A 26,597-nucleotide genomic window follows, 5' to 3' on the forward strand; every position below is an offset into this window, starting at 1 on the left:
TGCAGTAAGTTGGCAGAGGCGGCCGGCACTATCGTAAAAATCACTCGTACTTTGAATTAACTGCAAACTAAATTGTTACTGATATACGAGTACAGTGTAGAGTACTGTATATACAAATTCTACGAGATCACTACAAAGTACCTTCAGCTTCTCGATTTAAGGGATCTAAAGTTCACAGTAAGCCTAGATAAGATGATAAATTAGGATGCTGTACGATGGTAATGCTGAACAAAATAAGCAAATACGTAAAGCGCTGTCGCCGAACAGGAGCTAGTGATATCTTCTGCTTGATGGAATATTTTTGAATGTCGCTTCTATCTGTGGTACGAGACACTTTTATGGTAAAATGCTTGCCCCTTTTTGTTTTGTATATCGTCATATCAAGGTCATTAAGGTCAAGTACGGTGCATGTGATTCATCAGTCTGTTGTTTTTGGCTTGGGAAAGATAGTAAACAAGATGACCTTGCGTACCCACGGATATGCTCAGTCATTAAGTATTGTTTACATATAGCGGCCTTTTTTACTTAATTCTACAAGCTTCAGTGTGAAGGTCAGGCTGGGGTCTGAGACACCGACATGCTTCACATAAGTGACCGTGACTTCAAGCGTAACTGTAACTGTACAAATACAGTACAGTACAGTACTCCATTGTACTGTACTGTACTGTACTGTACTGTACTGTACTGTACAGTACGACTGTACAGTACTGTACAGTACAGTACTGTAGATAATTATAACTAAGGGTTAAGGGTTTATACCATTTTGTAAAATGACCGATGTACGGTACTGTACACTGTACAGTACTGTAGAGTACGGTACATTATTTATGTTGCTTAGTAATTAACGTTGTATAACTAAATTTACGGATTCATTTAGAATTTATAACTCTACCGTACGTAGGTTATAACTATGGACATTCTTGCGCGTAATTGTTCGTTTACTACTTTACCTTATGATCCTATAATTAATTAATTAATTAAGAGATATATATAATGATATGCTATGGATTGTAATTGTAGGCGAAGTGTATTTAGAGACCACCATTTTTTAATCGATAAAGTGAGTACGATTAGAAGTAAACAGTTCTTATATTGTACAATTTCTACCAGAAATGCAATTTGCAAATTCAAAGTCAATTAGGATCGAAACTTAACTTAATTTAGCAATTTTATCAAAATAATCACACTCAGTGCCGCAATAATACGCGTAAACACAGGATGTGACGATAGTGCAGCACAGATTATACAGTCTGTAGTTATAGAGTTCCTTAGGGTTATCATTGTTGTTTTACTAAAGATCAATCTCTAGCAATTTGCTTTGGATAAACCTAAACAGTAGTTTCATATTGTCTATTATGTGTTTTCTATATGATAAAACGCGTATTTAACTATAAAATTAAAACAGTTTTTGTACAGACAGTAAACGATCTAGCCATTAGAATGCCATAGTGACAGTGGTTTCTTATTCTTTTCTTATTATGGACTACAGTATTATTATGAATATAACCTTTTAGCACTAAAAAGACGCCTACGGTAGTCTATTCAGCAAACCTTGACCTTGACTTTGTTCGGTCGCAAAATCGTTAAGGTCAGTGACCCGAAACTAAAACCGCGACTTTGTAATAAAAAAAAGTCAAATCTAACACCACTGATCTAGTCATGACGTCACATGATTACACACGGGTCACGGGCAGGTCAAGGCGATCATGACTTCTCGCTTGTTGACTTTTTTGACCTTGACTTGACTTTTACACTTACAAAGCTCTGATTACCGTCTGCACGTACAGTACTGTAACTCTGTAAGTCCACCGAGAAACTGTGGCCGCGACCTGTCATGACATTTCATTACTGTTTAATTAACTTTACTGTAACAATACAACAATGTACGTACTGGTCACTCTTGGACGGATAGACATTTTCGGTCTCATCTCGTCAAAATATCTTACCAAACAAACACTTCGTTTTGGCACTACTTCAGTATACAGACGGTCGATTTTGAATTAACTGATAATTTCTCAGTTAACTAATGTTACATTGAATCTTATTATCTGTTACAAAGTTCAGATCAACAGTATTATCCTACTCCTACAATTTTTATAGAATTTTATAGTATTTTCGTACTGCTGATACTATGAAAGTATAAATTCGTCGCCATTCAATCATAATGGAAAGTCAATGAAAATTGATTGTCCAAAGCTTATTTAGTGGTCACTTTTCTACCTACTGTACTGTAGTTATAGAGGAGACATCAGTAACAGTAAAGAGCTGGATCGTCAAGTCACATTGTCTACTGCTTTATAGATGCTATTTAATTTAGTACAAGTGATTTTAGAAAACAGACATAGAAGATCCATACTAAGTGCAGTAGCCATTTTTCGATATTTGCTTTAAGTAGACCTAACTGTAAGGCCTCATTTGATGAGAAAAATCCGTCTGTCTGAGATCTCCTTCCAGCCATGCAGTACAGTATAAAAAAGCAAGGGTTTCGTACTATGGACTGTACTAAAAATACTACTGTACTGTACTGTATAGTACTGTACTGTACTAGTACAGTACAGTACAGTACATTTACAAATCGGTCAAATCCATAATAAAATTTTACCGCCATTAGTTCAAGTAAACAGTTATTTATTACTTCAAGTTCTTTAATGTTCAAATATCACCATCACTTTCATAAAAATAAGTTGATTGCAATGTAAATCGCTACGATTACACGGACTGTACAGTACCAAAATATTCGCAGATACTGTAAGATACCACTTTTCGAGTACTACCATGGGTTAGTGCATCGCCAAAGTCTTGATCTAGTTCTTTCGAATTGTTTACGAAAATTACGCATTCGTTGCTTTTCACTTTTCATTACTTTATTACAAATGCGGATAGCCTTCGTGTTGCGTTGTTTCTTATTTCTAAGTGCTTGACAGAATCTTTGATTTACAAACAATCTTAGACTGTGGCATTTCCTTTGCTTAAATTGTAATTGCTGTTTCTGACGGAGGAGATTGCTCAATTGGGATTCTAAAGTTTTCACATATTGTTCCTGAACTGTCAATCTCTTCTTAGATGCAGAAAGTAACCTCAGCAACGATATGTAATTCGGACAAGACTGATAAGCTTTAGGAAGTTCTTTATCATCATTCTCGAAGTCATGATATAGCGGAGCAAGGAAATCTCTGACTTGGGTTTCATAAAACGGTATTTCGTCGAATGCACGCGTATTATGAAATGCGGTTAAACCTCCAGGAGTTGCCTGTTTATTGCTAGTCAATGTCGATCCTTTATCGTAGTTCTTGAAAATTTGATTCGAAGATGTTGAAATGCCAAGATCCAGTGATTCACTATGAACAGCTCTATTCGTAGCTAAAGCTAAAATATTGATGTTAGCCGAGAGTATTAGAAAGGCAAAGGTATACGAAAGTATCATTTTGTCTTGTAGTACGAGTACTGTTTGCTCAATATACAGTAATATAGATCTCACTGCTGTATTCGTATACTACTACAGTACAGTTGTTCACGGTTGGTAAATTTTCAACAGAAATAAGATTCGCTGTAGTTAGCAACAAATTGGAAAGTGATTATCAAGATTTAAAGACGCTATTAAATAGAGAATATAAATTATGATAAGGTCGATAATTTAGTTGTTATTCACTTCAAATTCCAACAGAAAACATAATACTTGTTACTGTAAGAAGATATGCTTTTGTTTTATCCTAGAGATGTTTGAGGTGCAATAACTATCTCATAGCTATTAATGAGGCATTGAAATTATAGTATTTTATAATAAACCGCTAATACGTAAGTGTTTACCAAGTCCAAATGTGATAACTTTCTTAAAAATCACTGTATGAAGAAATTGATACAATGACTTACAATCAACTATATTTTGTATATAGTGCTGGCTCTGCGTACACTCTATTGTTGAATTTTTCAATGATCACTGCCTAATTTGTAAATTTTCTATCCTTGCATGTTTATATCTTACATTGCTTCCTAAGATAGCCATAATACTATATAATTTTAAATAATTTATATTTACTAGCCGATAAATTTACCACGAAATATTAAATTTTATAAATTTGATGTTATCGAAAAGGACTTCAAACATAAACTCAGATATCTCGCTATGTGGATCATTATCCTAAGTGAATTTAATTTAACAAATATATAAGATTAAGGAGTAACTGATCGCATTAATTGTAGAAATAATGGTTCCAGTTGTTTATAGAGTACATATGTGTATGAAATTCTATCAAGAACTAACTGTATCATTAGCGCGTAGAACACCTTTGAGTATGACAAAAGCTAATAAACTAGCTATATAGTAGATAACCGTTTTCCCTTCATTACCGCTATCAAAATGAGAACGTTATAGAATACGTGTGATTGTAAGTACTGGATTATTTGCAGTTCAGCAAACCGATCTGGCTCAGTGGTCAAGCAGATTTAATTATTTATAATTAATATGCGTAAATAGCGAAGTTTAAGACGCGCGAAGTACAGTACATTATGTTCTAGTTGTAAATTACCCACCGGAACCTACAAAATATACTGTAAATAAAATCTATCTATCTAAGGACACAAAGATGTGTTATAATTAGGGGTTAAATAGAAAGTAATTTTAATTATTAATTACTGATGAAGCGCAACCGGGTCTCGGCGACATTTATTTTCGCTGAAAGATATCTACTTTAGAGGAATGTTTAAAGTTGATATTCAAATATTTGCACTACCAGGACCTACAATGCAGATGTACCTCAGCACGTTGTGTTGCTGCGAGTAACTTCATTTTTAATTTTTCTACTAAGTTGTGACATTATTTACGCTCATAGCCCACAGCAGTTAAATTTAGTACCATTTAGAGCGATAGCATACGATGATCAATAAAATTATACGTTGGTATTTGCTAATTAAAGGGAGAAAGTTAAAGGCTTTTCTAGCTCCAACCTAGCGTTTCTTTCAAGGACAAGGTACTAGTTGCCAATAATTAATAAATATAATTACATCACGAAGGCAATTCTTTTGAGGGAGGCGGGTTGATATGCGATCGTATGTTTTATGTTACGCTTGCGTACTCACTATTAAAGTTTACTTTCAGTCTTAGAGCAACATGGGTACTCAAGATATTTATTTCATTGATAATTCGTACATGTTTTTACAATTTGAGATTACTTTAAAAGAAAATTCCGTTACTGTATATATAAATTTGTAGTTCATTTTCGGATTGCTTATATTCTAGCATAATAGCGGTAGTTAAGTAACTAGGTACAACTCACTAACTGCATGTCAAAACCTAAGTGGTTAACATAGGTTACAAACCTTACGTCACAAAAGCAAGAGCCGGAAATTAATTTCGGAATATATTAATATAATGAACTCGATTGCAAGCAGATTTTAATAATCTATCCCATTACCTACCAATGTACCCAGTGCAATGGGCTAAAAAAATCAATTATTTTCAAATGCAGTTCTTAATTAATCACGTCTTAATAAGTTATCTAAGTTTGCTCGAGAAGGCATGTCGTAAATTATGATAAATTATGATAAATTACGTCAGTCTTGAGATAAGAAATGATCTTCGAAGGAGGCAATCAGATCACTTTGTCCACACAAATCAATGTGACCAGCAGCCTATTGTAATTATAAGCAAATAGTATAATAATTGTAAGTTGCAGGAACAGCAACGTTATTGATATCTACTTATTTTTTACATGCTACATACAGCTTGTCGTTTTCTGCGTTCCTCTTCTTTCAGTCGTTGCATTGCAAGATTTTTTTCTTCGTGTTTCTTCATCTCTTCTAATCTCTCAAGCTCTAACTGCTCCTTCCTAGCATTTTCCAACGCTTCGTCTTCTTCTTGATCTCTGAAATATATATTAGTACAGATGATTGCAATATATTGTATCACAGCGAGCACAAATATTCATGTAAACCTCTTTTTCTCTTCCGCGATGCGTATGCGGTCAGCTTCCTTTTGTTGTTTCTCCTTCTTGATGTACTCTACCTGTAATCGCCTTTTTCTTTCCTATATAATATTAGGGTAGGAATTAGTATGTAGGCAGTTAATGCACAAATACATATCGATAAGTTTAGCAAACCCGTTCTTCCTTTTCTTTGGCTTGCCTCTTAAAGTCTTGAAAGCTGTTAGTCATTTTATCGCTCGGAACAGATAGGGCTGATACATCGGCGGTGGCAATATTGCACCACGAATTTACATTCTTCAGCTTTACTGCCGTCTAAATCACAAGGAATACAATAACAAATTGGAGCAACCGAATCTTTAGATTCTTCATTGCTGATATGTATTACACAAGTATTGGCGCAACCTTAGTATCAGAATTTGGGCTTGGCATAGATGGTGACTGTGTCATGTATTCCTTTCCTATATTACCGAATTAAGTAAATTTTAAACTATCAAACTACTCAGAGAAAACAGTTTAAATTCATATTGCATATTTAATTATCCGTGGTAGCAATATGGTAAGTACATTGAAACTAGCGAAAGGGCGCTCAATATATTGCTAGTGAATACAGAAGTATCTATAATCAATATAATACCTGCTTTCTCTGGGCTCAAGGAGAGAACCTTATCGTCTAGTAATGTAAATGTTACCTTTTCTGATGATGCAATAGGGTTGGCATTTACAGAGCTATTTCCTAAATGACGACAAATCGAATTCGATTGATTACAAAGAAACTTGTCGAATAAAACAGCAGCTTAAATTCTAATGAAGGTGACCTCAATAATGTACTGCAGACGGCAATATTGTCAATACATCCATTGGCAAGATAAAGCTTATCCTTTGGTGATCTAAGTATATTTTAACTCGATAATCATTTACTAACCAATATCAGGTGATGACGTTAGCTTATTAGTAGCAAGTACTGTAGGAGCATCATTTCGGAAAGGTTTGTCATTTACTGTATCAGCTTCATTGAAAGGGTAGCATTCTGCCTCCTTTACAGGCTTATCCTTAGCAATGTCATCACGTCCTTAACGTTGGCAAAAGTGTGCGTTAATGTTCCTTATACTCGGACTTACCAATTCCCAATAATTATACGAAGTAATACAAACCTTCAGTGAACTTCTCTGCAGCATCGATAGCAGTCGTTTCCGTACTGTTGAGATCCTTAGAACTGTTTTTTGTAAATACCTGACAAAGCAATTAAGGAGTAAGTCTTGTAATTTGGCTTATCTACTAGAACTTTTAGCGTCATTCACCTTTTCTGTGCTGTCGCTTCCATCTTCAGTTGTAATTGCTCGACCGTTTTCTGATTTAAGGTATACAGTAGTAGAAATCATAAGTTTCGTTATAGAAATATTTTCACTAATATTTCAGACAATAATCAACCATGCATTTTACAGGATAATTTACACATACGTAGATGCAGTTGCAGACAGTAAGAAATCAAATATCTTCGTAAAAATCGCGTTTATTTAAACAAACGTATATTGGTAGCACATCAGTGCGGTTGATTTTACAACAGTATAAGTTTTACTATTGATCTTTTGGTTCAATATAAATAGGTTACATCAGAATCGCAAACTCGCGAGGGGTTATGATTATAGTTAATGAAAAAGTAACTAAATTAGATGGCAATTTCTTTAGTAATACACTATAATTCCGTTTCAAGCTCTTATTACTAGAACTTGTGCGTTACTAGAATCATATCTAACATCAATATACACACTTAAATATAAGCTATGTCTAAATAAAAGTCAATGTAATTTATATTCAGTTTTTCTACCGCAATTCAATTACGAACGCTTCCCAATTCCCGTAACAGGGAACGATTTGGAAATGTCGCTACAATTACAACTAACTTTATTTTACCGTCCTTGTTTCAATCTTACTATTTGTTGTAGCATATGCAGTTAATATAACCGAAAGAAACGACTTGACAACAAACGGTGTGTGTATCAAATTTTGCAATATAAAACTGGAGATTTGTGTACATTCTCCAATAACTATATAGTGACTCAATCTTGCACTATTACAAATAGAAAGTTTGTCATGCATTTACAACATTTATTAGCTTCAAGCCCGCTGCCAACTAGCTATCGATTAAAATTTACCGCTAAGGCAGCGTATGAATTAAGCATTATCATACAGGTACCCACATCAAGACGGACGATAATCCCTCGAGTAATAGCACCGTAACTTTTCACGAATATTACATGTTGAATTGGCGACAAGAGGCTCTAATTACTACCTGATTCTGATTCACTAGAACTTGCTGATGATGATCCTGAACTGGATTCAGAGTCAGAAGAAGATCCAGACGACTCTGAGTCGCTGGTTTCGCTTAACCGTGCAGCACGACTGCCAACTACATCAATTACTGAGTCCTCTTTTGCTTCTACTAAAGAGAGTATATACACTATAATTAATCTGAGTAGCAAATTCCGGATTAAAAGTGCCATGATTACCTTTCTTTCTCTTGATTGGAGGTGCGGAGCCTAACCTATCACTTACATCTTGCAACCTTCTTTCTAATTCTTCCTTCTTCTTTGCATGTTCTTTTCCTAAAACAACCGGATCAGCCTTCTTGACGCCTAAATTTTTTATCAGAATCTCATCAATTATCCTGTCTTTTATAAAGGTAATAGATCGATCTATACGCTGTATTACTAGGTCGTTTTTGTCTCTTTAAAGTTGACTGTACATAGCGTTCCAATTCGCGTAATGTAGAAGGTTTCAAAGTTTCAAAGTCTATTTCAATTTCTTCAGGATTTGATTCACGCAATGCTGGTTCTCTTGATTGAATAATATGCACGACACGGCCTAGTTTGTCTCCTAGAAAGAATGCATTTAGCTTGTATTATGAAGATAAATAAGTAATTAATGGTTACCTGGCAATTTGTTTATATCGAGACTAAGCTGCCTCTTTTCATCGTATGTCATAGGCTCGACATCCAGTACCTCAGAATTGTAAGACTTTTTTCTTTTTCTAGATCTGTTCAGTTAAAGATGTAAATCGTTGTATGAAATAATATATCTTTGATAGTAAAATTACAAGAAATTAAAAGATGTCTTACTTTGGTGGAGGCGTTTTCTTTCGTTGTTTCTTTTTGACAGGCTGCTTAGGTTTAGGTTTAGACGTACCTTGAGATGATTTTTTTGAAGCTTTACCCTTGGTATTGGCTAATTTAGTATTCGTTGATTTTACATGTTTCTTTTTTTCGCGTTTTTTCGGTTTTGGTTTTTCCTTAGATAAAGCTGTCAATTCTTTGGTCACTGTAGCAAGCTATCAGCAAAGCATAACGTTAATACTATAGTACTTGGTTATAAAATAATTTCGGATTAGTGATTGTGCACCTTCTTATGCAGTTGCGCTAATTTGTTAGCTCTATCTTCTTCACTATCGTGTGACGAATCTGAATCACTGGATTCCTGCTCTATTTCCGGTTCCGGTTCCGGTTCCGGCTCTAGTTCAACCTCAGAGCTACTAGATTCATCAGGTATTTGAGCATACTTAAATTCAAATACATCCTGCAATCTCCTCGCCATGTTTACAATATCATGATCAGAAGGATTGTATTTGTAACAATTGGTAAAGATCAATCGTACGTCAGCAGCGAATTCATTAATAGCTTTATACTCTAATTTTTCAAATTTATCCTAAAGAAAAACAATATCATCAATTTCAAAATGTTATAACGCTGGAATTATGTGGATAACTTTACCTTAACAGTTCCAAGATCCATAGGATGCTTTATAATTTCATAATAATCGGTAAGTCCAAGCTTTTCTGCGTTGACTGGCTCATAAAATGGCCACGCGTAAGCCTAGATAAGAGATACACATGTATAAATAATCAAGTTTTAAGTGAACTGCTTCTACAGCTTAACATACTCGATGCTTCTTCAGCATTAACTCCTTAAGAACCTCCTTGCAAAATTTCATCTGAGGATTCATTTTCTTTTTTTTCCCCTTCTGTAATAAACAACAATGGTTTACAACCTTTTTAATATATAAGAACATTAAGTTTCAGTACCTTCACCTCGGTAGGTAAATCTTTAACTGGCTTCTTAATCCGTCGTTTCGACTGATTTCTATTGGATTCTGATTTGGCGGGAATTGTATGAATCGGTGTCGGTGTTGTTGTGTCAGCTTTTCTTTTAACGCCTTTCTTTACCTATTTCATATAGTAATCGCTGCCAACGTTAGTGTATAATCTTATATTTAGTCACTACCACTAAACATACTTTTGCTAATGATTTCGTAGCAGAAGCTTGGGGCTGCGGCGCTACGGAAACAGTAGGTACCGGAGCTGAAGACGATGTAACTGGTGAACCGGAGGCTGGAACTGGCGCGGTGACTGAAACAATCAGAATATGTGGTCAAAAAATCGCAACCAGATGCTAATAGATCTGAACTTTTAAAGACCTGCTCTCTCCTTTTTCGACTTTTCTTTGCCTTGTAAGCTTGGTGGAGTTTTAATCTTTGAGGTAATTTCAAACTCCTTGCATTTAATAGATATTAATTAGAAATCTGTGGCAGAAAGTAACATTATAGGTATTTTTTATGTACTTTACCTGTGCAGGCATTTGAGCTAATTTCTTTTTATATACTTTTTCTAATTCTTCGCACATTAGAACAATATCGTCGCTGGTTTTGTTATAAGTATAGCAATTAGTGAATGTTCGGAGAATATCATCCATACATTCTTTTGCAGAATGATACATTTTCCCTTCCAACTTTCGCTTTATTGTGCCTAAATCCATCGGCTTCTTGATGATCTTGAAGTAGTCCTATAGATCACATTGCATGTAAGGTCAAAGTTGTTATTAACAGGACTACTGATATTTACAGCTAGAAATTATATTTTATGATTTACATAACGTGTTATACAATCCCAATAAAAATTATATCACAAACCGGTAATTGAAGCTTGACAGGATCAACAGGCTGCCGAAATGGCCAGGCGTATCTGTGCTTCCATAGGCCATCTATAACTGTCTTCAGGAAACGAAGCTGATTTGTATCACGACCTTTACCCTGAACTTTCTGTAATACGACAATAATTACTTCAGTTTAGCCATTATAGGATTGACAACAACTTTACGGTTAGACAGATGTATTCGAAGACATGATATGCACACTGTAACAGTCTAATACTCGTTAACGAAAAGAAGAATCTAACGAATATTGCAGTATAATTTTCTTACAGCACTGTTGTTTAATCAAATTGTGTTATGTCATAAACGCGTTACAAATGCGACAATAAGGTTAAGAAGCCGCATATGTGCCTGCTCTATCTTACGGAATTCAATTACAACTTTCAAAATGCGAATCAGTATTCTTCTCTATAAATACTACTTTACAGTGGTATGTAATAATAGATGACTTTTACATTATGCAGTATCGCAGGTGCCATGAAAAACCGCATCCTTCTCTAATCCCTTATTGACAATGATAATGCTGTAAGTGAGTGGTAAGCATTACTACGCATTAGCGTACTGTACTTGCGTTTCTTGTAGGTATACTGTGCTGTAACACTGTCTACAACGTTCATAAGAGAGGGCATAGATAAACAGAAACTTGACATTTATAAGCATTGCTATCTATAATTAAAGTCTTACGTCTGCAACAGACAATTTAATCTCAGACTAATCCGTGCGAAAGATGTTTCAATCGCTGTTATGACGAAAAATTTTTCTAATCATCCCGATAGTCGATTACGGTACTTTTTTAGTACTACAAACAGTATCAGAAATGTCTCCGATGCGCGAATTCACCCCACTAAAATAGTGTTTTGACTGAGACTGTAGCAATGCAATCACAAAATACAGTACGTTTTGGCGTGCGTGTAGTCTGCGGTTTGTTGAGGCCTACTGCCGCGGATGCGGCCAGATGACTACGTAGTAACAAAAAATTTTGTATTACATCTTTTACAGTGTCATTGATTTATTGTATACTCCACAGTCCTACCGCACTGTACTGTATATTTTGCATACATACTGTACATACAGTCGATTACTACAGTATAGTAAATTAAACAGTACGTTTCAGACCACGTTGACAATCGTATTGCATTCCGACATCAGTGAAAATAAAATATTACAATTAAAAACACGGCACCGATTCGCTGACACACAACCAGTTTAAGTCAATCCTGGTACAAACCTAATTAATTAAAATCGATCATACTGTATTCAATTTTCTAAAGCTGTTTCAGGATATTGGTATGTTAGGACGTAAAAAATCACATATTCATTGGCGTTACTAATAGCTGTAGAGACATCGTAGCCATTTCGTGAACTACAGTACAGTATTTAAAACAGAATCTGCTGCACCATACGCATATTTTACGCTGCCAGCCAGTAACACATTCTGTACTGCAGAATAACGTAGTATGATAGCATACACTAAACCCTGCAGGAATATTTCTGTGTTAAAACGTTAAAGCAAAGCAAAGTATTAACATATTTAAAGAGAAGTTTACACGGGATATCATAATCGAGATATGATTATGTAAAGTTATCGTAAATCAACGCTCCATATCCCTAATACTTTTTTATATTACGATTGAGGTCCAATTGAGTTCGTTTTAGCCAGCACGATCAGAACAAGTAAGAACTATTTAACTAGCAATTTTTACATTTCAATTGACTGTAAATACTTATACTTTGCTTTCAGCCGCGTAGCTGAGTTAACATTAATAGTACCCAAACTTAAAATAATTTTAGAGGCAATCTCGTTATATAAAATATGAAAGAAGCCCTATTCCTATAGCATGGACGTCAAGCACTGTGATACGAATCCTTGTTACTGGTTTCTTACCGTTTCTAACGGTTTTTCAAAATCCTCATATTTGCTAGATGATCGGCGAATTCGCTTGCCCAAATTAGATGAGCTATCATCTTTCAGACCATTAACAGAGGACTGGTGAAGAGAAACAGTAGATATATTGGTAGCATTCATCTGTTTCTTTATTTCGGCTCTAAAAGAACGATCAGCAACGAAGGAATAGCAATTGAAATAATATATAGGGACACATACAGTACAGTAGCTCTTAGGAAAGTAAAGTTAATGTCAGTAATGTATCACCAATAAAAATAAATAACATAATATAAAATAGAGGAGATCAAATAGGTCATTGAATAGTTCGTGTAAAAAACATGTCGACTCATCGATTACTGTGCCAAAAAACGTTCGCAAAAAACCAATCTGACTAACTGCATATGTCATCTAGCCTTTTAATACCTAGTGGATTGCTGAGAAATTGCATTATCAGTTACTGAGGATTGCGAGAGATTTGTCTCTTCCATATAATAAATTTACGATGGCAAACGATACAATTGCCCCGAGTTCAGTTCACTTCAGCCGTTGCCATCCAACAATGGCGGTTACCGTATTGTACTAACGAAAAATTCTCCATGCATGTTTATGGCTGGGGGGGGGGGTTTTTATATGGAAAGGCTCTACGTGACATCTTATCACGTGCTACTCACCGTGAACCGCCAAAATCATAAAAATGCAGCATTGTACTGTACGACGTACGATACAGTAGGTATAGTACAGTACTGTACAATGCTGTTCTCGTCTTGTTCCTTTTTTGAGCCAGAATTTAAAACGATGATGCAGTCAAATTAAAGAGTTATTTAAAGTACTGTACAGTACTGTATTGGACACTGTACTGTACAGTACTGTATTGGACACTGTACTGTACAGCAGCTCGGTTACACACAGTGCAGTACAGTACTGTAGCTCGGAGTCGGCTTTGAAGCCGTAATAATGTACAGTATTGTACAGTACAGTGCTGTACGATACTGTACGACTCCGATACTTTTTGTTACTGATTGTGAAAAGTACTGTACTCACTAGGCGGGATACTGTACACAGTGTACTGTACTGTACTGTACAGTATCTGATACTCAGTGGTTTTGTGGCTGCAACACTGTACTGTACAGTGTACAGTACAGCAATCAGTTTGTTACTGATAGTGAAAGAAAGAGAAAAGTATAGTACAGTACAGTATGACGTACCTTAGAGACCCTCTGTACGGAATTGGCGCCTCTTACTCTACAGTACCGTACAGTACAGCAAATGGTCATACAGTTTAATACTGTACTGTACTGTACAGTACAGTACACTATGGTACGAAAATTGTAAACTGAGAATTTTACTATACTGTACTGTGTCTGTTAACTTAAACTATACGAAAACAATATTGAAAATTTAATTTACTTGTACTACTACTGATCAGAATATTCTATTATATAAATACAGTACGCGTACATGGGGATAACAATTATGATTAATTAAACTGTAGAGTAAAGTAACAAGCACAAGTATAGTACGCGAAGTATAACGAGACAGGCATCTGCTACGCTCAGCTGTAATAAATATATGTACAGTTATACTCTTCCCTTTCTTCTGTAAAAATAAATAATTATTACTTAACGGAAAGCAGTGAGATTTCTACGGGTTTCAGCAAGTTATATAATAATTACTGTACTCGTAACCTTGTTACATCGTCTAAAATACTGTGAAATACTCTTTTTTGCGAGTAAAAATATCGCAAATAGCTTAGCAAAGTCGTTTATGCACAAAACATATAAGCGTATTTGTATATCACGAATCTGCATCAATTGTAATTGTTAGTCACAATGTCAATTCCTTAATAGTTTCCTTCGACAAAAAGCAAAGCTTCATTCAGGATTTATATCTTATTGCACTTTTAATATACGTGCACAAAATATATTCGCGTATTTGTATATCACGAATCTGCATCAATTGCAATTGTTAGTCACATTGTCAATTCGTTAATAGTTTCCTTCAATAAAAAGCAAAGCTTCACTCAGCATTTATATCTTATTCCAATTTCAATATACGTATTTGATATTTAGCATAATACTCTACACTACAATTAATTCCGAGCTAATACAGTACTACATTTTAAACTGATAGCTATCAACGATTCGTCATTCTGTAGGTCACCAAACAGATACCAAAATACATAACCTACACCCAGAATCACATATAAAATACCAAGGTTCTACTATGTTGTGCGACGTTTGCTCGTGAATTATACAACTGGATTCGTACCCATGCGAATACTAGATTAGTAAGTAGTTATGGGTAAAATACTGCCATCATTTGCTAAAATATTAAAATTGTTATAAGATGTCGGTAATATGAGCCAAGGTAGATAGAAATAGCAAATTAGGTAAATAGGATGACGAATTTATAATGGTCACATTCATAAAATTGTTACATAATTTAAAATAAAATTCATAAATTCATAACTATTTTAGCAGGCGAAGAACAAATATCATAACTGTAATCGTTAAACGCATTTATCTAAGAAAGAAATACTGCATACGAATATATTTACAACAGTTAATATAGCTCCTGGTATCGGGCAGTCTAAATGGGATTTCAAGGAAGATCAGTTTCGTAGTTGGTTAGGTATCATTGATTTCCTCATCACTACCGCCAATAGCGTTCCAAAACGCTATTGCTACCTAAAATGCAGACATCAACGCATTGTTTACAATTAAATAGCGAGTATGTAATTTATACACATTAGGCAATTGTTGTTTGCCAGCTAAGCATACAGTATAATAATTAATTATATACTACGGTACTTTTGCTGCGTATTCTTTTCTTAATTCAGATGGCAGCGAACCCGCGTAATCTAGCCATACGGATAAACGTAAAACATAATACACGAATTAATTAATCATTGAGTATTCCTTAGCACGTAATATAATTAGATTTCGGGTAAAAATAATGCTACAGCTATAAAATAACCTTTCATATCTTTCATCCTATTGAACAAAGTTTCAAAACTTTCTGTTTCAACTCCCGTGTCGCTACATTCTTCAGCTTCATGAGACCTACTCGGTAGCACGATATCTATAGAGAAAGCAGCTCGTTAGCATCGCTAAGATATCACAATTTAAGAACAGAAAGTTCTTGAACTAAAATTGACTTAAGCTAACCTATACAATGAACTTCTAGTAAAGTATCTTACGTTAAGTATTTATTGCTGTCATACAGTATCATACGTTCATAGCACTTACTGCTTCGTGCAAAGTTAGAGTTACTATCGTTAACGCTTTTGGTTGAAGTGAGTTCATTATCATTATCAATAGGATCATTTCTACGACAGAAAGAATCTGTCGTTTGCTGTAGGTCATTAGAGTTTATACAAGTCCACTGGCAACATTCGAGCGCTTCTAGTATTCGACTAATGCCGAAACTTTCATTTTCTATTGAATAAGGAATATGGCAATTGTAAGTGTGTTGTAACAAGTAACACTACGAGCACTTAATCATCATAACGTGTTGACCTCATAGCTTATGAAGAAACAAAGCGCACATTTTTCGTTGATTACGAACTACTAGGGTGAGAAATGTGTTTCATTACTATAATACTCTGCAATGTCTGCTTCTGACTGATTGTAAGATAATTTTCATGTACTGTACTGCAAATTGCAAGGGTTTCTCTTATTGATAAAAATTTAACTATTAGTGACAAATAAGTTAATATTTTTAAGCGTAAAATTGCATTACCAATACATGCGTATATAAATAGTAACGTATTTCATCTGGCGTTTTGCGCTTTAGTACGATGTAATATACAATCATGATTAGATTACAGTGTAGTAATACCGTGCAGAATTCTCTTCACTACTTTTACTGGAAAGTATGGTAATTCTCAAATGCTTCATTAGGTTCGATTAATTCTTTTAGCCCTGACGGTGTCCTAAATTGTATCTGAACGATAAATATAACTTTTAACTTCGCTTTTTTAAAGTATGAATTTACGTTGAAGGTATGCAATACTGGTAAAGAGCTAATTGCAATGTAAAGAATTTTAACTTAAAACATAGATCATCTTTGATCCATCAAGTTGTTCATTGAATTCGCAAATCTCGATTGCTCGGGTTTACAGTACATCTTTGCATTAGGTTAAAAATAATCTCTACGCGTATAACGATCTTCACAATTTATCTCAGTGATAAAAATTTACTTCACGGAATTCTGCATAATATCATAATTTGATATAGTTGGCACTAACGTAAAGATCAAGAGTGACAGTATCGCAGACAATAAATTTAAAATTCAGCCCTACCCTCGTCAGTATTGATGTGTTGATCTTCAGGAAATGGATTTGCCGGAATGCATACCAATTCGAATTCATTCTCAATACTCCAACACTCGATGTTTCTTTCTTAAATTATGATAAAAATGAATATTTGTGTTTGTTAATACCTTCAAGAAACTTTGAATTACGATGGTATCGTTAAATTTCGTTTAAATAACAATTAAAATTATTGTATGTATATCGACAACTTTGACCATTTTTACATGCCGTATACAGTAATTATAGTATTTACATGAATCACGTAAGACTGTAAGTGTAAAATAACGAATTTATATATATCGTAGAGCATAACACAGAATTAAATTACAGCATTTAGTGATCATATTTCTGAGTATCAATAGTAACCTTCGGAGGTAGGGCAAGCCACTATTTTTACAGATAGATCAAGATCCCTGCAAAAGGACGCCCACTTAGAGGCACTTTTCATGCAATCTGACTAAAAAGTAGCAAGAGTAAACGCTCACATTATATTATTGCTATACTATGAATTTGAAATCAAACATGGTAAGGTAGCATCATTAATTATTACAGCAATATGATACCGCTTAAGTTATACCGTACACTTTTATTATCAACGAAAAGGATTAATGCTTGAAAAACTTTTGTAAGATTTGATTCTTGAAATATCGTAGGGTCTGACTGAGTTGTCCATTGCACACCAACAGACGCTGAATAGTACTTCGTCTTTAACTGCCACAGATATTGCTCCGTAGGATGAGCATTACCAATAGCCTCGAAGCTCCACCGGTGCTCAAAGAAATCTAATCGTTTATATATTTACAGTTAATATTAATAATAATATTCGTTGCATTTCAACGGCACTTACAGTGCAATATCTGATCACACTGTTACAGAGTACTGTGCAGTTTGCGGAGGTGAGATGTGATTACTTTTAAATTAAATGAGTCACATCTATAGAGTCTTAACTCTATGGCCACATCACTTCATGTAGTGCATAAGTAAGGGTCTACTGTGCGGCTATAAATAAATTTTATTTCACTGTACTGTGCCAAGGGCCTCTAAGAAGTTCCTGGTTTTACTGCAGATCAAAGTGATCAGCAAGATGCAAAAGAGCTAAGGTTGTCCTTGCAATACGGTAGTGTTTGTCATTTATTACTATCGTAAATTAATAATTACTGTAATATGAAACGTGTTTCACCTTTAAATATATTTTCTCGGGTATATGAGTCAGACAACGAAATCAGCAGAACGTTATTCACCGTATCCATTAAGGAGGCAAAGTTGAAAGTGCTTGTTCATCCACCAAAACAATACCACCGCTATGACTGCAATTTTTAACTGTGTGCTCATGATATGTAGAAATGATACGAATACACCAGGTCTTCCCTAGGGTCTCTGGCTCTCAGCTAAAGCTTTCACATGTGAATGTACTGTACTGTACAGTACTGTACAGTTCAGGGACTTCTTCTTATTTTTTACCAAGGTAAAGTGCAGTAAAGTGTACAGTACACTCTTGTGTAAGGTCTTACAGCACTACTGTAGTGTGCAGTGTACACTAGTGTCCACTGTCCGTGCACCAGTGAAATTATTATGGCTTCCGCCTAATTATAGATTTATATGCCATGATTAAATCGCTCTAGGTGAGTTTTAAGACAGCCAAACTAATTGCTTTTTTTTTTTTGGGGGGGGGGGAGGATTTGGCCATATTAAGGTCTTAAATGTTAAATTTATTATTTCTATTTTTTTTTAGGGTGCTTTTTCATTTTGTGACCGCCGATTTCCAGGATTGGCCGTTTCGATGCGATCTACAGTACGCGTGCACTGTAGTGACTGTACAGTACAGTACCATTGACAATCTGAACTACAGTACACAGTACTGTACTGTACAATACAGTACTGTACAGTACAACTGCTGCGGTTACAGTACTGTACTGTACAGTACTGTACAGTACAATGTGAGTCAAACATTTTTACGCACGAGTTATACAGTACAGTACAGTACAGTACTGTACAGTACTACAGTACAATGTCTGTACACAGTACAGTGTACAGTATGTAGCATCGTTATATTGTATTGTACGATACAGTTATTAGCGTTGGGTAGGAGATGAACCGGTCCTTTGGCTCTGGCTCGTGCATCTCGGTTTGACTGGGAAGAAAAATGGTGCGTAGTGGTGAACACATATTAACATAGCAATTAGTCAAATATCTTTGCCATCGTAAGAAAGAATTTCGATTAATCACCGTAAAAGATGTAATTAGGACGGTTTCTACTTGAAATAGCTATTTTTTATATACTCCGTCAAGATACTTAATTCAGCGATAAAGTCAATGAGAGCATTTCTTCATGGATTTTGTGTTATGCTGGAGATTAATTTTCATTAAATTTAACTATTCTTTGCCCTTCTCGATCCAGCAAAGTATGCTTGGATCCAGGCTTACTAAATATTGAATTATACGTATTGCACGTCAATGCATGTACTAAAGGTTTTTTAAATCCGTTTAATTAAAAGATGTGTTCATGAGGCGAAATGTGATGGCTTTTTGCTAGATTTTTTTTATTATTGCTGTTTCATTTAACTAAGTAAACGATTATCCACCCCTTGATAAAATATTCGATACTGTATGAAGTAGAATATATTCTGTATGCTCACTTATAGTACAGCCTTCCATTGCGAATGCGATATTAGGTCATGTTGTACAACTGTGGAACTAAAGCTCTGTATTGTTGAATAGGGTTCGCTAGTGCTTCCTGAGAAATTTCAACATATTTTACGTGTCATGGGCACGAACATCGATGGAAGGGTGAAAATAATGTTTGCCCTAACCGCAATTAAGGTTTGCACTTTATGACTTGTTGGAATATGAGGCTAAACTATTTCTGCTGTATTCATCAAGTTATTCATTCGTTGTAAACTATCTAAATATTGTTACTATACGTTGATTACCATAATTCAAAGTAACAACTTTGATTGTGGTTAATACGGATAAAATTTGAAATGGGTCTAATATTAATTCATTTCGAATGCTATCGTAAATTTTACGGTAATCTTCGCTATACACTAGGGCTGCGGTCGTAGATTTGCCAATATTGTTTGTAAGAAGGCTGGTGTTGATATCGATAAGCGCGCTGGTGAACTAACTGAAGACGAAGTAAGATCTATAAAGATTAACGTTTTACTTAATTTCGCAGTTAAGAAATAAAATCTGCACGTTAGTCATTATTTTGTTTCGGTCTGATGCTGGTACTGTTTATTAAGGCTATGGTAGCATAAACGTGTAATTTTAGTAGGAACATGCAGATAATCTCACAACGTATTATTACTAGCACGGCTACCAACAAAAAATAAAGATAAATCTTAAAATCTGTCACTCTTAGTTCTTGTAATCTAGATTCTTTTTAACTACAGATCGACAAAGTTATAACTATTATGCAAAATCCACGCCAATACAAGATTCCAGATTGGTTTTTGAATAGACAGAAAGATATAAAGGATGGTAAATTTTCTCAGGTAAGATATATAAATTCTGTAATTCTCCTATCCATAAAGTTTTTTTGTCTAATGACATGATAACGGTCAGGTCTTGTCGAACAATCTGGAAACTAAACTCCGTGAAGATCTGGAACGCCTGAAAAAAGTAAGAGCGCATCGTGGTATTCGCCATTATTGGGGGTAAGCTTCGTGATGTGGAAAATAGTACGTAGAGTAATTCAAGATCTGTAAAATAGATTTTAATGATTGGATTTTACAATTTAATTAGCTTAAGGGTACGCGGCCAACATACGAAGACTACAGGACGCAAAGGACGCACTGTCGGGGTAGCAAAGAAGAAGTAATGTAGAGGATGTCTGAGTCTGTAAATTTTAATCAATAAAAACTGCTTATAGGCAATGCGAAGGTGTTATCTTAATAAATTTAGTCCTTGTTTGGATGTATATTATCTGAATGAATCACTGATACACGAGATCTCGGGTTGCCGTGAGAACTCTAGGATGGGTACATTGTATAATCATGGGTAGCCTTAACAGGACAGCAGTTTTATGAACTTTGAAAGATTACGCTAAACTCGATATGACGCATATTAAGCTAAAATATCAGATTTAAATACTGTACTGTTGGGCTAAACTAGTAACTACTCCTTTATCCCGTACATGCTTTTTAGCAGCAATGGCTACTTGTTACACGAACAAAACTTTACTGCTACTATATATGGTCTTTAACTACAATACAGAGGAATTTGGCAAGAGTGCATATTTATCATTTGTAAAATTTTATTTGATGCAAAAACATTTTCAACCGCTGAGTTTCGTCCGTCTTATTTCATAGCAGCTGCACCTTTCTTAAGAGGACGCTTCGTTTTTGATCTGTGTTTCCGTAGCTTGAATTTTACATCGAATTTTTCCCTCGCCTATCGTATTTGAGAGAACATAAATACGAGTATTATTTAAATTGGTGGGGTAAAGTGCTGGTCGTTGAACAATAAATTTTTATATATATACACTCTAAACTTCATTCAATGATAGAGGTACAAAATGATGTTACCGGTTTATCAACCGAGATTTCTTTTTTCGGCCTAAGAATAGATTTTGGATTAAGGGTTATTAGCTCCGGTTGAATCTGTAAAGGTGGTAAAAGTTGGCAACTTAAAGATTCTCATTAACTATATATTTATTACTAGACATACAGTACATACTCTAAGGAGAAATTTTATACTGTAAACCAATTACAAAATAACTGTAAGTACAACCTTTTCAAGCAAGAGCTTTACTTCTGTTTCTTGTCTTTGCTTTCTGGTTTGAAAAGGGTTTGCGGCAAGGGCGTCAAAATTGGGCTCACCAGATCCTGCAGCACAATTACTATTTAAGTAAGTGTAGCTAAGATGCATTATACGAGTACGTATAATTATAGATAAGGAACACTGCTCAAGAGATCAAGTGTAAGCATTTACAAACCCGGGATAATAAAGCTATTGATGCCTTGATTATGTCCTATACCCAATATATCTTCATAAGGACAAAATTTAAGACATTCAATTTCGGTTGACGGTATTGATTCCGACATGAACAGTGATTCTTGTTGTCCGATAAAGGCGTCTTTCCTGATCTGGTGATGAAAGTATTTTGCTTATAATCCATGTTGAATAAAACCCATTAAAATTTTCAAGTGCATATTAAATACTTGAATATTCGAACCAAAGCCAGTAGCAAGTAAGTCTCTATCGCTAATAGCCAAAGCAGAAATAGGTTTAGGATTATAAAACACATGTAAAGCTTTGTAGACACGAAGGTCCCAAATTTTTATTTGCCCATCCAAACCAGACGTAGCCATATATCTATGTATGAATTTCAGGTGTATTTAATGATAACGGTCATTAGTAACTATATTGTACGAATCATAGCTCAAATGTCGTTAACGAGTTCTAGGGATTATTTATTCTACCTTCCGTTACTATTAACAGCTACGGCGCAAATAGGGCTTTTGTGACATAATAATTTTGCGACTGGATCAGACATAGATGGCTTCCAGAGTGTTACTGTTCCTACGTGTAATCAATAGAATACTATTCATAGCTTGTATTACAGGTTAGCATGATCGATCTTGAAGGTGACAGTCAACGTACGTATACTAAGGTATTTCTTACATGATTTTAGCAAAAGTTCAGCGTTAGTTACTTTAAATATAGTATAAATTTCATAGACCGGTTAAATGAAACTTGCAAATTTTAATAAAAACCATAAATTTAATACCGTTTTGGTGTCCTAAGTTGATTATACCGCTATGAGGATTTTGGCACATACAGCTACAGCTCCCTAGTTTAGTACGATGAGAAGCAACCAGTTTCCCAGTGCTCGTATCTTGATAGGATAAAGTACCATTTCTGCTCTATAATAAGTTATAATCATCAAAGCGCGCGTTAGCGAACGAATTATAATAAACATACTGTATTGTATAATCCGGAATAATTTTTTAAAAATTTCTGACGTTTTAAACTTACAATTGATACTAGCAAGAAATGATATGGCAAAAATTCGAGTTTGTGTATGTAGAGAAGACTTTTTAAGCGATGAATTTCGAGCCCATTATTATCGTAAATATGTATGTATTTCTTCTGTGCAACAGCGAACATCGTCTCGTTATGTAGCCATCTTTTGATAGCGAAATTGATTTCAAAAGATAAAGATAAGCAAGATAAAATTAATAGATAAAAAAAATAAGCCTAGCTTTTTGATACCCCTAATCTTTTTCACTAATATTATTTACGATACATACTTAATATCTCGTGTTTCTTCTTGCGTATGAAATTCGGTAACTATATTTTTCGTATACCAGTCTAATATCGCTTGATGACCTTTTCTACCTCCTAGTAATAAAAATCTGACCATAGCAGATAGATTTATACATTATTAAAAGAGAAAGAACCGTATTATTGTTATAGGACCTCCAGTGACACTTTTCATTTAATCTACAGTTAATCATCCTGGTGTCTATGGGGCGTTATAAGCGTGCATATGCAACCATACAACGTAACTGTAAATTTAATATCATAATAATTTCACACCTTACCTTCCATTCCTATCGTATTCCAAACGATATGGGCCATGGCTTAATTGAAGAGAAAAACTCTAGAGTTAAAAGTAGGAAAGAATACAGTAAACTACGAAATTAGTATTTACGGTCATGAAGTAGAAATACAAGTTATTGAGCTCAGCAGAATCTCTACCTTTGCTCGATTAGCCACATCAATTTCCCGAACGATTCTGGATTGCTTAAATTTGCAGGTCTCCCTAGGACCTTTAGCTTCTAAATAACTGGTAATAAAAATTATACGTACTTTCACGTATGTGTAAAGGATTACAGCAAGCGAATAATTACCGTACAATAAAATTCCTTGTTCTAAGGATTCTACCATGCAATTTACTGCAACGTTTGTAACTATTTACGTACGCCCATTTAAGTCGACTACATTCTGTAACTTTGGAAGAGTACGTTATTCTATGGTTTACGAATACGTATTTAATTATACCCTGCTTCTTCCGATAGTAATAGATCGAGCTTTGTCTCGGACTTCCGTCCATTTTCACAATCGCTATTGATGGAATTTCTTGGCTGATACATATGCTCTTAACTGGGTTTGTTAACCTGAAGTATGTGTATTCAAAAACAAAAACAATTATGGGGCAAGTGATCATCTTAATCTTAAGTGTACTACTAATAACACTTCACTGTTGCGACTTACTATACGACTCGTATGTTAACTACATGGCAATGGTTGTAATATGTAAAGTAAAATTAAAATTTTTAATTTTAATTTACCGATTTTTATTTTAGGACTTGATAATTTTATCCTTAGAAGATGGCTTCAGGTACTGTATGTACAGTACAGTACTGTATATAGAATTTGATTCGATTTACTGTACAATAGAACACAGTACAGTACCAACTTTATGGTACAGTACTGTACATAATCAACGATAGGATTGTACAGTACAGTACAGTACAGTACTGTACTGTATGGAGCACTGCTTTGTACAGTACTGTACTTACAGTACTGTACACTAATAAATAAATAAAAAATACTATACAGTAATCGACCAATTTCCTCGCTCAACTTACTGTATGCTGTACAGTACTTCGCGTACTATCTTTAATTTTTCACAGTCAATAAAATCTTGCAGTTCTCTCAACTCTGTTGTATTCACCATGGCTCCCGCACAGGTTCTATGCAATTTGCGATCTGCTGTTGTAAAGTGTTGTATTTAGTCAAACGATGCAATTTCTGAATTATTCTTTGTCAACGCTGCTGAGAGCTAATCAGAGTCAAACTTCTTTCTTATAGTAGTCCCTGATCTAATTCTATTCTTTTGACTATATTGTATCTTCTATACATTTCTAGGAGGATTCATCGAAGATCGTAAAGACTAACAAGTGGAATCAATCCAGAGTTAAAACTTCTATTGACGATGCTATACGAACGGTAAATGTGCAGAGTGACTTGTTTTTAACTCCTGATCTCGCTTGTGTGGTATCAGTTCACCTTCTGCATCGTAGTGTTCTTCATCCATTCCCGAATGTAACTATACTACTGTACTCTATACTGTACTATTGGAGAATTTAATCAAAATAGTTAATACATTAATAGTCTTATCACGCTTTGCATACAATAATTATACAATTATGCATGCATGGTATCAACTAGGCATAACTGAGTTACGACCGTCTCTCTTTCTAACTACCGCACACTTTGCTGACGTCGGGAGGACACTTTCAGCCAAGCACAGTATATGCGCGTATATGAAAATGAGTATAAGTTAACAAGATGATTGTGTCTGATGTAACTACAGTAAAAGGCAATAATTTATATCATTCACTATGAAGCTTGTACGGTAAACATTGCGTATAAATGTAACTATTGAACTAGTTAGTTATTTACTGCCTGTAACAAATATTCTGATAATACGAGCCGTATTTCATCATTAGGTGTGTGATTCTTGGAATTATCTGGTCATACCTGACCACACTATTGCGTCATATTATTTCAGGTGGTTATAGACCGTATGGGATTACAAGAAAATTACAAGTTTTTGGATATACGTTTATATATTTGCTTAATGGCATGTGTTATCGCTGGTATTGCTACTTCTTACGATTACTTGAATCCTTTCCCTAAATCGAAAATGGTTCTTATTGTATGCTGTTTACTGTATCTTGATTCTTGATGCCACGGCTGCTAAATCTAGCAGACTGTAATGCTACTGATGACAGTCATGATTCGAATTTAAATCTGGTTAAGCATTTTATAATATGCAGTGATAAAGCTGTTGCGATAGAATAACCCATAGATATACGTGCTACACTTAAGATGATAATTAATTACGATGAGTATTAGAACTTTTTCTTTAATTGCCATCTCGAAGCTATTTCGTCTGTGTATCTATCCTGACGTGGTTTATGACATATGTAGAAAAACAAGTTTTCCTTAATGCCATTGGTAAAGATGCTGCTGGCATTGTAAGCTAATCGAAACTTAGAATCTCTTACCTTATTCTGACGTCAGAAAGCTGATATAAACAATTTTATATTATTTGTATTCACAGGATCCTGACAGTTACTGGCAGTTCAGTTCCAGCATGGAAAAAAACGACAAAAATTATAAACTTACAATAATACTGTATAATGGGAAAAACAATTGTAATATTGAAAGCTCGCTGATCAAGTAAATATAGCCTGTATAGACATCTTTCAAGTCTTGTTACTACACTAAGGCCAAAATTTTTACAAAATCTTAGATCTGTCGAAGATTGGATTGACGAAAATGACTTCGTCTTAATAGATGAAATTGAAAAGGTAATAAAGAGAAACATGGATAAGTCCATGGCACCATCTAAGAAGGACTAAGCATTAGTGTTAATTAAACTGACTAGTATAAGTAATTTCGATGAAAGCTGTAGTCCGCAGCTTCCTATGGCTTGACTATTTTGGAATTGAATGAGACTACATACGTGTAAGAATATA

At 34.8% G+C, this 26,597-nt stretch overlaps 5 protein-coding genes across 5 annotated transcripts; 2 read left to right on the forward strand and 3 right to left on the reverse strand.

Annotated features, from left to right (window-relative positions):
- Window positions 1-2,611: 2,611 nt before the first annotated feature.
- TRIADDRAFT_63617 (uncharacterized protein) lies at window positions 2,612-3,424 on the reverse strand (the record flags this gene model as incomplete). Its single annotated transcript, XM_002109771.1, has 1 exon — window positions 2,612-3,424. The coding sequence occupies one exon, from the start codon at window positions 3,422-3,424 to the stop codon at window positions 2,771-2,773; it is 654 nt and encodes a 217-aa protein (XP_002109807.1). The 3' UTR covers window positions 2,612-2,770.
- Window positions 3,425-8,200: 4,776 nt separating this feature from the next.
- TRIADDRAFT_20501 (uncharacterized protein) lies at window positions 8,201-10,994 on the reverse strand (the record flags this gene model as incomplete). Its single annotated transcript, XM_002109772.1, has 11 exons — window positions 8,201-8,340; window positions 8,429-8,554; window positions 8,631-8,795; window positions 8,852-8,949; window positions 9,038-9,143; window positions 9,449-9,620; window positions 9,686-9,787; window positions 9,855-9,887; window positions 10,024-10,137; window positions 10,511-10,753; window positions 10,881-10,994. Coding segments are annotated over 11 exons (1,413 nt in total), but the record flags the coding sequence as incomplete, so codon positions are not given.
- Window positions 10,995-19,201: 8,207 nt separating this feature from the next.
- On the forward strand, window positions 19,202-20,982 carry TRIADDRAFT_35456 (ribosomal protein S18). The gene is made up of 6 exons (XM_002109204.1): window positions 19,202-19,246; window positions 19,819-19,920; window positions 20,149-20,235; window positions 20,493-20,594; window positions 20,665-20,756; window positions 20,845-20,982. The coding sequence occupies exons 1-6, from the start codon at window positions 19,244-19,246 to the stop codon at window positions 20,918-20,920; spliced, it is 462 nt and encodes a 153-aa protein (XP_002109240.1). The 5' UTR covers window positions 19,202-19,243; the 3' UTR covers window positions 20,921-20,982.
- Window positions 20,983-21,399: 417 nt separating this feature from the next.
- On the reverse strand, window positions 21,400-24,200 carry TRIADDRAFT_53071 (uncharacterized protein; the record flags this gene model as incomplete). Its single annotated transcript, XM_002109773.1, has 12 exons — window positions 21,400-21,492; window positions 21,627-21,701; window positions 21,832-21,926; window positions 22,037-22,187; window positions 22,263-22,416; window positions 22,524-22,623; window positions 22,832-22,967; window positions 23,080-23,230; window positions 23,355-23,459; window positions 23,649-23,707; window positions 23,806-23,893; window positions 24,109-24,200. 12 exons carry the CDS (start codon window positions 24,198-24,200, stop codon window positions 21,400-21,402), a joined length of 1,299 nt encoding a protein of 432 aa, XP_002109809.1.
- Window positions 24,201-24,981: 781 nt separating this feature from the next.
- On the forward strand, window positions 24,982-25,699 carry TRIADDRAFT_9528 (uncharacterized protein; the record flags this gene model as incomplete). Its single annotated transcript, XM_002109205.1, has 2 exons — window positions 24,982-25,059; window positions 25,625-25,699. Coding segments are annotated over 2 exons (153 nt in total), but the record flags the coding sequence as incomplete, so codon positions are not given.
- Between the last annotated feature and the right edge of the window lie 898 nt (window positions 25,700-26,597).

The sequence above is a fragment of the Trichoplax adhaerens genome, genomic scaffold, assembly GCF_000150275.1.
Source record: "Trichoplax adhaerens TRIADscaffold_2 genomic scaffold, whole genome shotgun sequence".
In the NCBI taxonomy this organism is placed as follows: Eukaryota; Metazoa; Placozoa; class Uniplacotomia; order Trichoplacea; family Trichoplacidae; genus Trichoplax; species Trichoplax adhaerens.